Source organism: Drosophila gunungcola (genome assembly GCF_025200985.1).
Source record: "Drosophila gunungcola strain Sukarami chromosome X unlocalized genomic scaffold, Dgunungcola_SK_2 000050F, whole genome shotgun sequence".
Lineage (NCBI taxonomy): Eukaryota > Metazoa > Arthropoda > Insecta > Diptera > Drosophilidae > Drosophila > Drosophila gunungcola.
Genome location: NW_026453194.1, coordinates 282,131 through 297,803, shown reverse-complemented (window position 1 = coordinate 297,803; position 15,673 = coordinate 282,131). Strand labels below are relative to the sequence as shown.

At 40.1% G+C, this 15,673-nt stretch overlaps 2 protein-coding genes across 2 annotated transcripts in view; one reads left to right on the top strand and one right to left on the bottom strand.

Annotated features, from left to right (window-relative positions):
- LOC128261064 (protein sprint) overlaps positions 1-15,673 on the top strand; it is a 66,126-nt gene that overhangs the window by 38,993 nt on the left and 11,460 nt on the right. Inside the window, 2 exon segments of the mRNA XM_052994503.1 lie at positions 12,254-13,736; positions 15,459-15,671. Of these exon segments, the coding sequence (XP_052850463.1) occupies positions 12,254-13,736; positions 15,459-15,671 (1,696 nt within the window).
- On the bottom strand, positions 14,002-15,215 carry LOC128261093 (arginine/serine-rich protein PNISR-like). Its single transcript, XM_052994548.1, has 2 exons — positions 14,765-15,215; positions 14,002-14,553 (listed from the first exon to the last, which is right to left on the bottom strand). Exons 1-2 carry the CDS (start codon positions 14,943-14,945, stop codon positions 14,228-14,230), a joined length of 507 nt encoding a protein of 168 aa, XP_052850508.1. The 5' UTR covers positions 14,946-15,215; the 3' UTR covers positions 14,002-14,227.

Below are 15,673 nucleotides of genomic sequence, written 5' to 3'. Positions count from 1 at the left end.
CACATCTTACTAAAAATGTATACAAATTAAATATCAAAAATGATTTGAATTTATAGTGAATGGATTTAAAGAAGTTAAATATTATTATTGTAAAATAATTGTAATTTGTATAAAATATTGCTGTGATGGCGACACTTCATTATTAATTGTACTATAACAAAATAAGGCAAAAGAAATGTAAAGAGCTTTAACTTTTCCCAGTGTAGGCAGAGTGTGCTGACCATTTTGCGATTCAAAGCTCTATGCATAGACAATTGAAATTACGGGTACCGGGTGGAACTGGCAGATAAAACAGAACAGGTAATGGTTGACGAAGAAAGAGAACTCCTCGGGTTTTGGGGAATAGATTGGTATGGCTAACAAATTGTACAGATTCAATAAGGTAAAGTCTCCCCGACTTGAGCTTGGAGACTGAAGCAGCAATTATCACGTGTTCCCCGCTTGGCAGGAAACTCATTAAAGTCGCAAAACGTTTACCTTCATTTTTCAGTTGTAATCATTCAATCAGTATTTTGAAACAATGCTTTCCAACGAAAATTTTTCAATTACCAACTTTATGCGAACGTTTTTGCAATTTAGCTTGGAGGGAATAAAGTTACCATTTCAAATTAATTCGTACAAGTTTTGAATGACCGAATGAAAAGAGTTCAAAACTCAAAAAGAAGAAAATTGGATAGAAGTATTTAAAATTTAATACTTTTTAAAAGCATGTCCATTGTTCATTGTTCTGTGAATATTCGCTATAGTCGGGGCATCTCCGAACTGCACAAGAAAATCGGAAACGGCACGCGCACTCTTTATTTGAATGGATATATATTCTCTGGTTCCCTCGGTTTTTGCTGCCAGCTTAGCAATTTTCAATTGTCGAACGCGCCTTAACAATGGCTCATTGATTGCAACGTCGTCCCGTTTGCCTCTTGCAAGACCACTTCAGTTCACTGACACTGAGAAATACTGGAAGTAACTAGTTTAGATATTAAATATTTATGTACTGCATAAATACTTACCGTATATTGTGGGCTAGAAAAGAAAAGCACACATTTTTTTTAAAATTAATTAATTTGTATTAGTAGTAGTATGAAATTCAAATGCCAGACAACATTTGTCGATTTTGTATAGAAATTCAAATTTAGAAAGGTTTTCGATTGGAGTAAACGTAAGGCTTTAATCAGAAACAAACTTTAAAAAAAATGTCTAAATAAAAATATTCAAAATGATTCCAAACCCAAAAGTATAAAAATATTAAAATGTATTCCAAACCTAAGAATTGATTGTGAAGGTTGTTATTTAGTTGATTTTCATAACCATATTTAAGGATTTAAGATTTCTGCGGCACGTTTAAACATATATAACATTTCGTAACCAATCTTGATATAAAATGTAAGTAGAAATTGCAAATTAGAAACCAAAGGTTAACCCCTTTAATTTCACAGTGCCTTAGAGTTTGTGGGGATGTGAAAAGTTTTTCGCCAACTTTTACATTTTGCTGCTTGCTCTTTCAGTGCGTTGTCGTGCCTCGGAAACTGTCTGCAGTTCCACCTGCCACGACTGCCGTCCCTTTTTTTTTTTTTTTGTTTTGCCCCATTGGATGCTCCTTTTCCATCCATTGCTAATTGCATGCGTCAACAGGAGCAAAAGCATCGGCATCGGCATTGGCATCGGTGCTGCCTCAATTATACTGGCGAACGCTTCGGAAAAGTCCTTAAATCCCCATTAGGATGCAGGACGCACTCCTCCCTCGCCATTGTTTATGCGTTTAATAAAAAGCCATTTAATTGAAATTGAAGTAGCACCCCGCCGTCCACTTTCGTTCGTCCGTTCGTTCGAATTCGCTCGCTTTATGTGTAGTTTGTAATTAAAAATCAATCAATATGTTCGAACTGGACACACACACACACACACAGTGCATTGTGATTGTGGCGTCATATGGGGCTGAAAACGAGTGCTGCGATCCATTTGCCTGCCTGGTATTTTAATTACTTGTTGTTCGGCCTCCCATTCGAACCGTATCGAAACGAAGTTTAACAGATTTTTTCCAGCCTTGTTTGCACATCTCTCTCGATTCTTTCCGGATACCTTTTACATCCGACTGTGCCCCGCCATCAATCATAAATATGCGTGGAGTTTGGGGCGTGGTCACATGTGCGTATGTCTCGCATTTCCCTTTACCCCAGTTCATCTATACATATTTATTTTTTTTTTCCTTGCCCCGCCTTGGCCACGGGATTTGTTATGCCGGCCACAGAATGTAATTAGCAGCAAATGTCGATGCTTTATGGACCAAACGATGACCATGGATTGGTAGTGGCAGTGGGGTGATTGGTCAACAGCTGGGGCAGCCATTTAATGTCTGGGTAATCGGCTGCAGAGGGAGTTCGATTGGGTGGAGTCGCGACATCATTAGCGCTCGTCACCTGTACGGTGAGCAATGGATATTTGATGACCCCCTAGCTTCTGGGTTTAAGATTCTATTGATTCATTTCGATTACTCAATGAGTAAGAACAGAACAGTCGAAAAAGATGAAAGATAAAGTATTGCACATTGATTAAAGTCGTTAAGGATTTTAACACAAATTTAAACACTTGATTAATCAAACTTATAAAGACATGTCCACTTGCTTATACAATTGTCTTAAAGTATGCAGTGAAAATTTTAACGTCTTTTATTGACTAAATCAATTGGTTTTCCGAACTAAAAATATATTGTTGCATACTTTTATACACTTTCATAAATAATTATAAAATCCTTACCATTTCTTTGGCATCTCGGATTATATTATTTCAACTAACTGAATATTCATTTTTGACAACTATTTCGTAATTTATTTATTGGAGTAATACATTTATTTAATTCCTCTCTGCAAGAGTTAAGCGAATTTAAAATGAACAATCCATTTTGCAAACCAAACTAAGCTTCCACTTTTGACAGCTGGAATCTTAATTCACATTGCCGCCTACAAAAAGTGTGCAATACATTTAAAATTCCCTCTGCATTCATAGCACTCGATTCATTCATTCATTACGCATTTTTGTTTTTGTTTTTGTTGTTTTTTGATTTGCTTTGCATTCTACCGATATGAGTTTGATTTGGGAAAAACACACATATCCTTTGATCCCCGAAACGAATCCTGCACTTGTTTTGCCATGCTCTTGAACTATTTTTGGCTGCTTTATTGACGCCTTGCTTTTGATTTATGAATCCATGGCCATACGGACCGAAATGAACATGTTAAGCTGCAGCTAAGGCCAAGCTGCAGTGCCACGCCCACTCGTTTTACGGCCCCCGCCCACATTGACATCCTTAATGGCCAAATGGTCGATGGCGATGAGAATGGAAAATGCCAAATGCGGAACATAGTGAAATTGAATTTTTTCGACATCATCCTTTGTTTGGCATGTGGTGTTTATTTTTTGGTCTCAGCTTACATGGCAAAAAGTCAGACACTTTTCAAAAACAAAGTACAGAAAAAATGTCGAAATGTACATACATTCAGACAGTAGCCACATAGGCGCAGACAGTTTTTATTTATCACCCAAGCCAACCACCGACATGTGGGATGGGCAGGTGGTCCAGCAGGAGGAGGAGGATATGCAGTCCCACTGGGTGGCAAATGGCCATCAACAACAGGCACAGAGTCAGTCAGTTAGCCAGCTGATGAGGCGATAAGGGAAAGCAGACAGCCGCAGGATGGGAAGATGTCAGCCAGGACATGAGTCCACTTTCCACCGCCCACTGACCACCGTCCACTGTCCAGTTCAATTCGTCGTTCCCCATCGATGCGAGTGTGTCCGAAATTATATTAGCAACCACATGGCAAGCAAGCCAAGAGGGAGACAGCAACCACTCGATAAGAAGGCAGAAAGAGGGGAATCCGCAGGATGTCGTATTTATTGACGTGTTTATACGGTGCTTGTCAGCCTTGAAGCCACTTTAAATGCTAACTATCCGTGGGTTTTAACCGTGCATCAATCGTTTTTATCTCGACTTTCACTAGTTGACACCTTTGTCACCTAATAATAATTATTGAATAGGATCATAATATTAGTGAAATAGAAATATGTTAAGCGTATCGGATTCCTTTAAGGGTAACACATAGCACATAACATGAAAATTTTAAACAAAAGCACAACCAATTTAGTTTTCTTTATACATATCTTAACTTTTTGTTAATTTTTGTATTCAATATTTATTTAGTTCTTGAGTCTAAGAATAACTTTTTACTTACTCCTTTACTAATTATAATTACTAACATGTAATGTAGAAAACAATTACTTTGTCATTTAAATAATGCATTTTTTGTACTTTTTTTTTAAATGTTTATGTTTGTTTTCACCATGTTTCTACTATTCTAGGATATTGGAAATCTTTTAAACTTAAAAAAGTGAAAGCCACTCTTACTTTCCTTCCTTTATCTTTATGCCAATTATTTTTTTTATTCACCTACGTTTTTTATTGTGTTTATGTTTAAAGTTGTATAAATTATCAACTCTTGTGGTTATGCCAAATACATTTTTTGGGATATTCAAAACCTTCTAAAAAGCGAAAGCAGCTATTTGTGTGCACACATGGCGCATTTACTCTTTGGAGAATACAAAAGGGTAACCATCATCCATCAGTAGAAAGCCACAGGTTCAAAATCCTGGCTGCAAGTGTGTCTGACTGCATTTCGGCAACACATTTGGCTAATGAATTATTAACAAAAATTATAATTGAAAGCCGTTTGGCAAATGAGTTTAATGCACTTTGTCCTGCTGGCGGCGAAACAAGGATGCTGGAAATGGAAATGGGACGGGGACTGGGGATGGGGAAAATGCGGCGGAAAAGCGGCGGAGGTTTTGTCCGGCCACTGATGACTGAGTCGAGCGGAAATAAAGGGAAATCAGCTTAAGGCGGCAGTGGAAAGCTGGCAGGGGGGCATTCGTAGCACAGTGGATTTAAAGGGAATCCTCGACTCTTGAACTGCCAAACGGAATCCGCTTAGAGAGGCCATTGGCAGGTGAATGGAGCTTGAGCTTGAGGTGGAGGTGGAGGTTTGGGGGGAAAACGGAGAGGAAAACGCATAAATAAGGCGACACAAAATGCCGGCAGATTATGGGACGGGTGGGTAGACCTGGGCCTTTGTGGATCGTCTAGGGTGGTTCCACAAAAGGCAGAAGGGTCCAAACAGTGGGCTCCAAGTCCATTGGACTAAGTCTTGGCCAGCCAAATTCAATTTTCTATGCAAATACGACTAGTCCCACTTGGGTCCCACCTTTTTATTTTTTTTGTTTTCACATTGAAAAACGAATTTACGTGAATTTGTATGCTACAATTCAATGCTCTAGTTGGTTGGGGCTAAGAATTGTTTTCAAACTCTTTCTTTTACCCAACTTTATTGATAATAAGCTTTAGGAAGCCATACATATCTTCATTTATATTATTTTTGTTATCAAAAACAAATTTAAGCACTCTAACAGAACTCAACATTTAAAATAAAATGTTTGTAGTTCTTTCGTTAGCAATTTTGGCTTAGTTTTGTTTATATTAATATTTTAAAACTGTAAATTTATTTTGATTATTTTGGAAATACAACAGGGAAACCAAAAATCGATTCATATGTATCTTATCTCTTGAAATAAAATCTTAAATACAATGGCAGAAAGGACAATCGTAGCACCAAATGAATATCAACGATATGCAAATGTGAAATGTGGTAAAGTAGACAAAATGAAGCTACATTTTTTCTGCGTTACTACGGTTTCACTTTACATTTCCATGCCAGCTCACACAGCGCTCTCGCATTACCAATTTCAATAAAATATGAGATTTTTATTATGTGACCCTGGTGTCTAAGTCCCCCGTTTAATGAGCAGCGAATGGCAAGATAATGGCAGGTCCAGCTTTGCTGTCCTGCCTTGGCATAATTTCGTTATTTTATGCAAGTTTTTTCTATGGCCCCGCTGGCTATTCTGTTTGCCCGAGCCACAGAAACCGCCGACACTCATTAGACGCCTCCCCTGGGGCTTTCAAGGGGGTGTGGTGGGGGTGAGGTCGGAGGGCTTGGTTGGTTGGGTGTTTTGGGTGGGTTACGGGGCTTCGGAGGGAAGGTCAAAGGGGATGGGTGTCATTATATCAGTACGTATTCAATTTCACTGGCCACGCTTTTTTTTGGCTTAGTATTTGCATGCAACCCTGAAAAGTGGGCAACATTATTCTATATTTAGGGTATATCGAGTATTCGCCGGGTATGCCTGAATAATGAGCACAACATTTTTGTTCATTACACTAATTACATAATCCTAAGAAATTAATTAAAGCCAAATAGAAATATTATATTGAAATCTTCTGCAAACTTTATTAAAAACACATTTTTATGTTGGCCAGTGCATAAACATATAATATTTAAATTAAAATTTCAGTTTAAAAACAGTAAATCTTAATTTAAAACATTTTTTCTATTTATGCAAAGTTAAGAACATATTAAAGATGCAATGAAAGTATTAAAGCAACTTCTTAGTTAAATGTTTTTTTTTTCTAGAAAGAACAGCTTTATACTGGACAGATTATTTTGCTTTGTAAAAACAGAAAAGCCAATCCAAGCAAACTGCCAATAGCAACGTCATTCAGCGCCTGAAGCTTTCCACTTTAATTGAATAAATTGCATCGCTCATCCGGGACCTTTGAGGCAGCCTAATCTGCCACTCAAGCACCACAACTAATCCGGCCAATGCACATTGCATTCCGGGGCACTAACACCCAGTATTATTTTCCCAGTCCGCTGTCCTTCAAGTGCTTGGCCATCTGGCACAACCACATCAGGGCCAAGGATCTCCTCCAGGTCCAGATAGATCCCCGGGAGCTGCAGCACTCCATTCCACTCGGCTGCAGTTGGCTTGGCAGCCTTTCGTTTCCATTCCATTTCGCTGTCCATGACCATTAAGCAGTCAAGATTTGTTGTCAAGCATTTTGATGGCGTCATGATTGATAGACAGAACAGGGGATGGGAATGGGGATGGGGACGGGGATGTCTATATATACGGGTGAGGGCTGAGGGCATGGATTGCAATGTAGTTGCTGCTGGGTATAACATTTGTGGCATGACTTGATGATTATAGACTAGACTTGGCGCTTGAACGGGTCCAACGAGCGTCGACGAGTCTATTTGCGGCCCAAAACTTGATTACGTCCAAAACACCAGACATCCTGCGACAGCACTGAGCAAATATTTTTGATAAAATATGTTTTTTTTTTTTGTTTTTGTATTTTTAATGACCTTTTTTCTAATCGAAGATTTAAAGCACGTCATAGCTTGGTTAGTACTATTAAAAATTTTTCTAAAGTGCTCATCGTTTCAAAATGTTCATGTTTAATATAGAAACTTGAATTTCATGAATCAAAGAAAATGTCCATTAAAATTACCAGTTTATTATTGGGTATTTATTTCGAGTTTAGGTTATATTCCACATAATTAAAAGAAAAACATTTTGTTTTTTATCTATAAAATTTATATATCAAGAAAATTACATTTTTTTATTTATTCAATTAAAACCGTTCGAAATATATTATCAATAAGTGATTAAATTTTACATTTTGTACTCTATTATTGTAACTTAATTATTTTGGAAAGTTCAATTTGTTTTAATACATTTATTTTAACAAACTAGGCAATGTTATTCTGTTTTAACTCATTTTTTTGTAAGTGTAACTAACCATAAATGAAGTGGAACATCATTCTCAGGAAAATTAATTTTTAAATAATTTTATTAATTGGTACATATAGCGTAAATTGCTTGGCAATGAGCAAGGGATACTAGTCTAGTTTTTTTCACAGTGTTGTAGCACTTGGCAACGGCTGCACTTTCAATTCGATGGCCAAAACCACAAACAGAACGCGATGGGGGCAGACAGGCAGCAGCTGCGACACGTTGCGCATTGTGAACGGGCCAAAAAAGGGGTGACTTGGCCAAGGATAAAGATGGTGATTGAGCCGAAATCAGAGGCGGCGGAGTCGCAGGCGGATACGGAGGACACTGCGGACATTTCGAGAAATGCAGCCCCGAAGGCACGCGGCTAGAAATGGAAACCGGAAATGTTGTTACCTTCCTTCCCCCCCATAAAAGCAGCAGATGGGGCATTGGGCATCCCGGAAATGGGTGCAAATGCGACGAATCGTTATTTTCTAGAGAGAGGGTGTAGTGTGCGTAGTGTGTGTTCTGTGTTCTGTGTCTGATTTGCAACGCCACAGGGAATCGAGTGAAACGGCGAGGAATGGGTCAAAAGATTTGATGCGGGCGGAGGTCAAAGTTGACTAAAAACGGCGGCAGGAGGTGCGAACATTCGGTGCCATGTGCCGTCCAGTGCACAATAATTTACATGCAATTAAATGCAAAATAAATGCAAAGAGATAAATGATTACCCATGGAATGGGACGGCAGGGGAGGGCTTGTAAATGGATACCTATAAGGGGGAATAGAAAGTGAAATCGGAAGAAATACTGGTTGATGTTAATTGGAATAAAGGCCATATTATTAAACACATGTTGAAAATTCCATAAATATGTTGAAATGGATTTTCGTTACATGACTGTAAATCTTTTCGGTTTAAAATACAACTACAACTTGATCCAAAGAGTCAATTCTTAAATTTTGGTTTGTAAGGTACCATTCTAAAAGCAAGATAAACCTGGACTAATAAAACCAGATATATCGAAATTATTGAGTAAGTTTTGTATGAGAAGTTAAATTCGCTTAAAAGCTGTTAGAGAAATATATGTTTGAAAGGTTTTGAAATTTATTATAATTCGATGAAAATAATCAGCATGTGATTGGTAACTACTAATTAAAAACAACATTTTTAAATTGTTATTGCAAAATATTTAGATAATATTGGTAAAAATGTTTTATTAAGATTAATCCATTTGATAGATATGTGTAGGATATAGCAGAATGCTATCCCATTGACAAACATATGAACATTCCGTCCTTAACCCTTTCTGCAGCTTTTAGGGAGCAATAAAAACGTTTAAATTTACGACATTTTTTGGCCCAACCCTCAAGGATACACTCGTATGTTCCTGTGTAATTGAAAATGCAATGGCAGCAAACACGGAAATTAAATCGTTAACTGTCTTTTGCGGTTGGCTAGCAGAACAAATCGAAAACCAAACCGCATCCATCAGTCTGTTGGCGAGTGGAAAAGTGCAAGTGAAATGCAATTGGGAAAAGGAGGACCCTTGTGCGGTGTCTACCTATCGTGTCCATGCCAAAAGCACTCCCTTCTGTTATCCTTCATCCTGCCACACTTAGAGAATAGCTTTGAGACAAGAACAACCTTTTAATTTGGCCAAATAATACCTTGATGTCGAGATAGTAAATAGATGGTTGATTTCATTTGAAAATCATAACTTTTAAAATAGCATTAGAGTGTTGTAAAAAGTGAAACCCTTTTAAAGAAATTCCAACCTTTTCTCACAGTTTTTTCTTTTTTTTTTTTTTTGAGTCAATGAACTGGAGTGTGCATTTCTAGGCCTTCCTTGTTTCGCCAGACGATGGCTAAAAGCCTGCAAAAAGCCATGGCCAGCTTTGGAAATGTAAATGGGAATGCAAGTGCAACAGGAAATGGAAATGGCTGACGAAGAGCCATTGTGACAGGTGCACAGTGTACAGTTGAACGAGTATACACCTGTACTTAAGGGCACATCCACCTGTCTGTGGCTTTTGGGCCTTAAGCTAATGCATTTCTTTAAAATCAACTATATAGAATACTGCTGGAACAGCAGATGTATGCATTATACATACGGTATTATTTAGCATTATTTAACTGGTCTGTCGTCGATGGCAAATGCCGTTACGCCTTTTTATTGTTCGCCACCCAAATGAAATTTGTCAATTCGAACCAATAAAATGCAGGCACTCAGACACACACATGTCAGTACAGTGCGTGGTAAAACTATAAGTCTGCTCAGAAAATTTCAGCTGGCAATAGATTTGGATTCCTAGAAATAAGTAAATTACTCCAAATTATAGCAAAATTAAAATAAAAGAGTTGGTTTGAAAACTTAATTTAAATTATATTAAATAAACTTATGAATTAATATTAATATTTGTTCACCTTGCTTACAAAGTTTAAGTCTTTATTGTTTCATTTAATATTCGTTTCACTTAGCTTCTTAAACTTCTGAAACGCAGTGTATTCATGGTACTTTTCTCTTTCTTTTATGGCCAGAATCCTTGGCAACCTTTGTGCATTATACTATTTTTCTTGCATTGGCTTTTCTTTCCCTTTTTTGAGCTCGAGTCTTTATTAAGTTTTCTTCTTGTCCAATTTTGGTTGGCTTTCAGCCTGTTCAAGGAACTTTTACGCTCGTTTTGTCTGACCAACTCGATTTCAAGTCGTCTGTGTTTCCAATAAATTGCATTTTCTTGATGGTCAAGCCACGCCCCCTTTGTGACCGCCTTATTAAATCAGTATAAGATGTTTGACTCTCTCCGTAAACCTTTTTATTTCGGTTAATGGCATTAAAAGTAGATGTGGTAGCTGAAAAGTATGCTTTAAAAAATGGTTGCAGCTAAAACGAATAAACATCCTCACCCCTTAAAAAAAACCACCCGATTCCTGGGTTTTTATCATCTTCTTTCAACTGCTTATTGAAAAATTGTGCGCAACACACACAGAGAAATCATAAACAACGCCACGGGGTGCACAATTTCTTCCTTTTCCCTTTCCCCGTGCAGTTGGCATTTATTGAAATCTAAGAAGAAAAATTATATATCTATATACGGTGCGTAGGCGTGTGTGTGTGTGTGTGTGCGTATATATAATTGCATGCTTTTAGGGTTGCTGCGATTAAATTGAAAAGCAAATACAACAATGCCAGCGGAGAAGACAGACGTGGAGAATCTGAGAATCGGAGAAAGCGAAATCCCAGAGACTGGGGCAAAACACTTAAGAACTTCTCCCCAAAATCGCTGTCGTTTTAATTCCCCTTGAATGGCTGCTGGTGGGCAGAAGATTGGGGCAACGGGGGTTTTAGAACTTTACAGAATTGATTTGAGAAAGATTATGAATGGAAATTATAATGAAATTGGGCATAAAAGAATTAAGGGCTTACACAACTGCAGACTGTAATTTTCGAGCATTCTTTTGTATTATTGTTTTCAATAACAGAATATTTGTATGTTACAGTACGACAAAAAAAGAGAAAAAATCTCCGTTCGATATTTACTACATAATGGGTAATTTAAATATCTGGTCAAAAATTCTAATCAAAATATTGAAATTTATGTGTGCCAATTTCAAAATGTAATAAAAATGTGCGAAGAGCAGGAAGATTTTTTTTAACATTAAAATTTTTTTTTTGTCTTGACAAATATATAAACTTTGTTTTAAGTCACATTATTTTAAGACTTTCTCAAAACAAATAATATAAAATTACTTAAACCTTATTAAGCTCGTTATTTAATTTTTAATTCAAGCCAATAATTTTTAATCCAATGGCTTTTAACTTTTGTGCTGAATTATTGCAAAAAGTTCTTCTTTTATGAAAAGGCCTTACTCTGTGCGTGACTTTAAGTGAAACGCTCATTATGAAAGTTTTCACAGGCGATTAGCAAACCAGAGTTTTGGCCCAAGTCTTGGCCATGGTCTTGGCCACACTTGACCAGGTTTTACCCACTGAAGAGGCGTATTCCCCCGCCCCCCTTTTGTAAGCCATCGTCGCGATTTGTCGCAGCGTCTGCAAAGTTTTTGCAGACAAAAATAAGTGGAATGGGATGGCAAAAGAAAAATACGAGCCAGAGCAAAGGCATTGTTGCAAGTCTCGCAAGAAAAACGGAGGAGAGTAGGGACGATTTATCATCCATAAGTGGTAATTCATGGGCGAATTGTGAACGCAACATTTAACGCTCAGTCAGAGGAAAAAGACTCACTTAAGGACTTAAACCACCTCCAAGTTATGCATAGATAAAACATAATATTTTTGATATATATCATGGGATGGCGAGAAAATCAAGAGAAAGAATGAGAAAATGTTCCATTACGTTTGGAAACTTTATCCGTTGGAATAGAAGAATATCCTTAAATACCTATAGAAAGATAGATAGATTATTTATAATAAATTCTGAAGAGGTTGAATTTAGTATTTTTTGATAGATAAAACAGACATGCTACAGTGAGGAATTAAATCATTTCCGCAAAAAGCTATATGTACTTACCCACTCAGGATGTTTTAAGCACTTTACTTATCCCAATCGAATGTTTTATCTTTTCATCCAGACCTTCATTGTTCGTGGTTCCAGTCAGCCCAACACGATGGCAGTTTCGGTGAGACTTCCCCAGGACACGGGACCCTACATCGAGCACTATCTCATTCAGTCGCACGACAATGTCCTTAGCTTGGAGAGCTCCCGTTTCACATTCGGCTCGATTCCCCTGCTGATTGCCCACTACGCGCAATGTTGCGATGAGTTGCCGGTGCAGCTGATGTTGCCGCGTGTCCTGCGGGAGGCGAACAACCGCAAGAAACTCAGCTCGCTGGCCCTACTTGGCCAGGAGTTCTGGAGCTATGCCAGCAGTCCGGCCCTCCTTGGTCCACCCACGCCGACGGTGGCTCCCGCGAAGGATCAGCACCACCTGCTGGATGCCAAGTCGCCGCTGTCACTTACCGAAACCAGTGGCCTGGGCACGGCCACGTTTTTCAGCGATGCCCTGGCCAAGCCACCGCCCACCGGGGCCCCGCCCCTTCCGGGCAGCAGTCTCTTCAGCCCCACCGGCAGTGGCCAGCTGCTGGGCTTCTTCAGCCAGGCGGGCACTCCGTCGGACACCACAAACTCGAGTTTGAGCTCCTTCACCACCAGCGGGGGTCAGCACCTGCAGCTGCTGAGTCCGAATTCCGTGGACTCGGTGATACTCACCATGTCGCCGGTGGACAATCCGGGGCATTATTTGCCAGGATCTGGTTCATTGGCACCCATCTGCCCCTTGGTGGGTGACCAGCAGCTGAGCACATTTAAAATGGCACAAACAGCACCGGAACAAGTGGATCAAGTGCGTCCGCAGCGACCGAAGCCACCGAATACATTGAATCTCAAGCCACCGGCGCCACCGATGCGATGGTCCAAGCCGCACTCACCGGATCATCAGAGTGTGGGGGGAAATGCTAATGCTAATGGTAATGGTAATGGTAATGGTAATGGAAATTTCACGGTCACCACCACGGTTACCTTTTCGATGGAGAACGGCGTGGGCGGAGGAGGCAGTGGTGCGGCCGGAAATGGCAATGGCAAATTCGTGGAGGTGACCACACCGGCGGCCAGCAATCCCTTCAACGCACTGCTCAACGGCCAGGCCAGCACTTTTCAGACATTCGCCAAGCGACTGTCGCCGGAGGGCGAGTGCAAGGACACTCTCTCCTCGCAGGGATCCTCCTCGAATGATGGCCGCTGGCCGCCCACGGGTCGCAAGCTGCTCGCCTCTCCACTCACCCCGTTGACGCCCAGCGGTGGCAGCAGCAGCAGCGGCGGCAAGACCAGGAAATCCCGCGCGGGCAAGGAATCAAAGCACTACAAGGAGTCGGACATCCTGGAGAGCCCGCCGCAGCAGTACTGCGCCAGTGCGCTGAGCGACAAGATCAGCGACTACGAGGACGTCTGGTCACACGATCCCAGTGACCGGGCCAGCCTCCTCACCACTTTCCGCCCGGCCACGGATTCGATGGGCGGCGTGATGAACCGGCGGCCCGATCTGCTGGCCGAGACACGTAAGTCTTTGTACACTATTCTGGGTCTATGAAAGGGGTATTGCCATTCCAGAGGTTTGAAATCTCTTAGAGAACTGTCTACACATAAATTAATTCGTTGAGATCTATTAAAGCTGGAGAGTTCACATAAAGCACGAAGATTGCAGTGAAAGTAAAAAAGTATAAATATTCTTGATCAGCATCACTAGGAGAGTCGACCTAGCCATGTCCGTCTGTCCGTCAGTCTCTCTGTTTTAAGGCTATCTGCATGAAACTTCCCAAAAATTGTGTTCTTTTTTTTTGAAATGTGATCCAAAATTACATTTCTAGATCCCATAACTTGATCAATTGAATTCCGATTTAAAATTAGCATACCTGTACAAAATTGTGGTTTTATTCCCTATTACCCTGTTTTAGAATTTTCAGCTTTAATTTTGGGTTTTATTTTCGGCCCATAACTCCAATATTAAATAGCATTTTTACCATTATTAAGGTTGGCTTCTATTTATAATCTATTGTAAAAAATCCAGCTTGGAGCGCTTCTTGGCGATCGCATCCTCGATAGCGCGTAGTTGCTTAAGCAGTTCCTCGCGACGCGACTTCATACCATCCTTGTCCTTGCCGGCATCCTTGTCCTTATCCTTATCATTGCCCTTCTTGTCTATGTCCTCGCTGTGCTCCTTCTCCTGGTCCTTATCCTTGCCGATGTTATGCTCCTTCTCCTTGCCGGAGTCGGCTGAGTTGTTGGGTGAGTCCGGCGCCAAAACTCTCACCATGTTCGACGTTTTCTTAATCCTAAAGGAAATTGGCGAACGCTTCTTGGTTGCTTGTTCAGCGTCTGACGAGATAGACATAGTAATTAATTAGTTTAATTGGTTTATGAAGGGATATTGCAATTGAACAATTAGTCTAAATTAGTTTTCTCGAGTATTCATATTCAAAGAACCTTCAAATTGTCAAAACTGCTAGGTATATTATTATTAACAATATCCTTCATATTTTTTTGAACTGTTCCCTTAAACTACATGTACGGAATGAGTGATCCTTACGCTTCTGCATAAGCTTGCGCTCGTTCAGCGCCTTGTCAGTGGCTCTCACTCGCTTCTGGGGCGTGTCCCTGGATCCCGACGAGCTGTCCGATGATGAGGAGCCCGATTCCGATTCGGAGTACATTCTACCATCCAATCCATGGCACTTTCGTCCATCCTTTAATTGTTTATGAAAAGGCATTGTGTTCAGTTTTCGATTTAGTTTGCTGTTTGACCACAGGCAAAGTCCAAGTGGCGAAGACTACAATGAAAAGGCGTTCACCGAGCTGTTCAAATATGAGTTGAACTATTGATTCTGACGTTTAAATCTTCGATTGCTAGATCCAGCTAAATTTTTAGTTACTTTTCGATAAAAGTCATAAATTATTGCGCATGTATTCTAATGGACAAAGTGTTATTGGGTATTATAGTTTTAGTCAAAAGTGAATAAGACATTTCCGACACTCAGTATATATTCTTGACTAGGAGACTCGATATGGCCATGTCCGTCTGTCTATCCGTCCGTTTTTATGCAAACTAGTGTCTCAATTTTAAAACTATCTGGACGAAACTTTACCAAAAGTCTTCATACCATTTCCGTTCATTTTCAGATTCTGTTCTATACTTTTAGCCACCATTAAAGGTGGCATTTCTGTAAGATCCAATTCCAGTGATAAAATTCATAACCATCCGTTTTGCACCGTCTATTTTCCAGCGAGCACGCCCACACCAACGCAGTCGTCGCACCTGACGCCCTGCGAGGAGGAAACCACAGCCACGCCCAACGAAAGCTCGAGCCAATCTCTGCTGCAGTTCCCGGGCGATATTCCAGCCCGCTCCCGAGCCGGTCTGCTCCTAGCGAATCTACCGGGTGGTCAGGCGCCAGCAGCCGCCATGACCCAATCCCTGACGGCGGCCGTCGAAGATGAT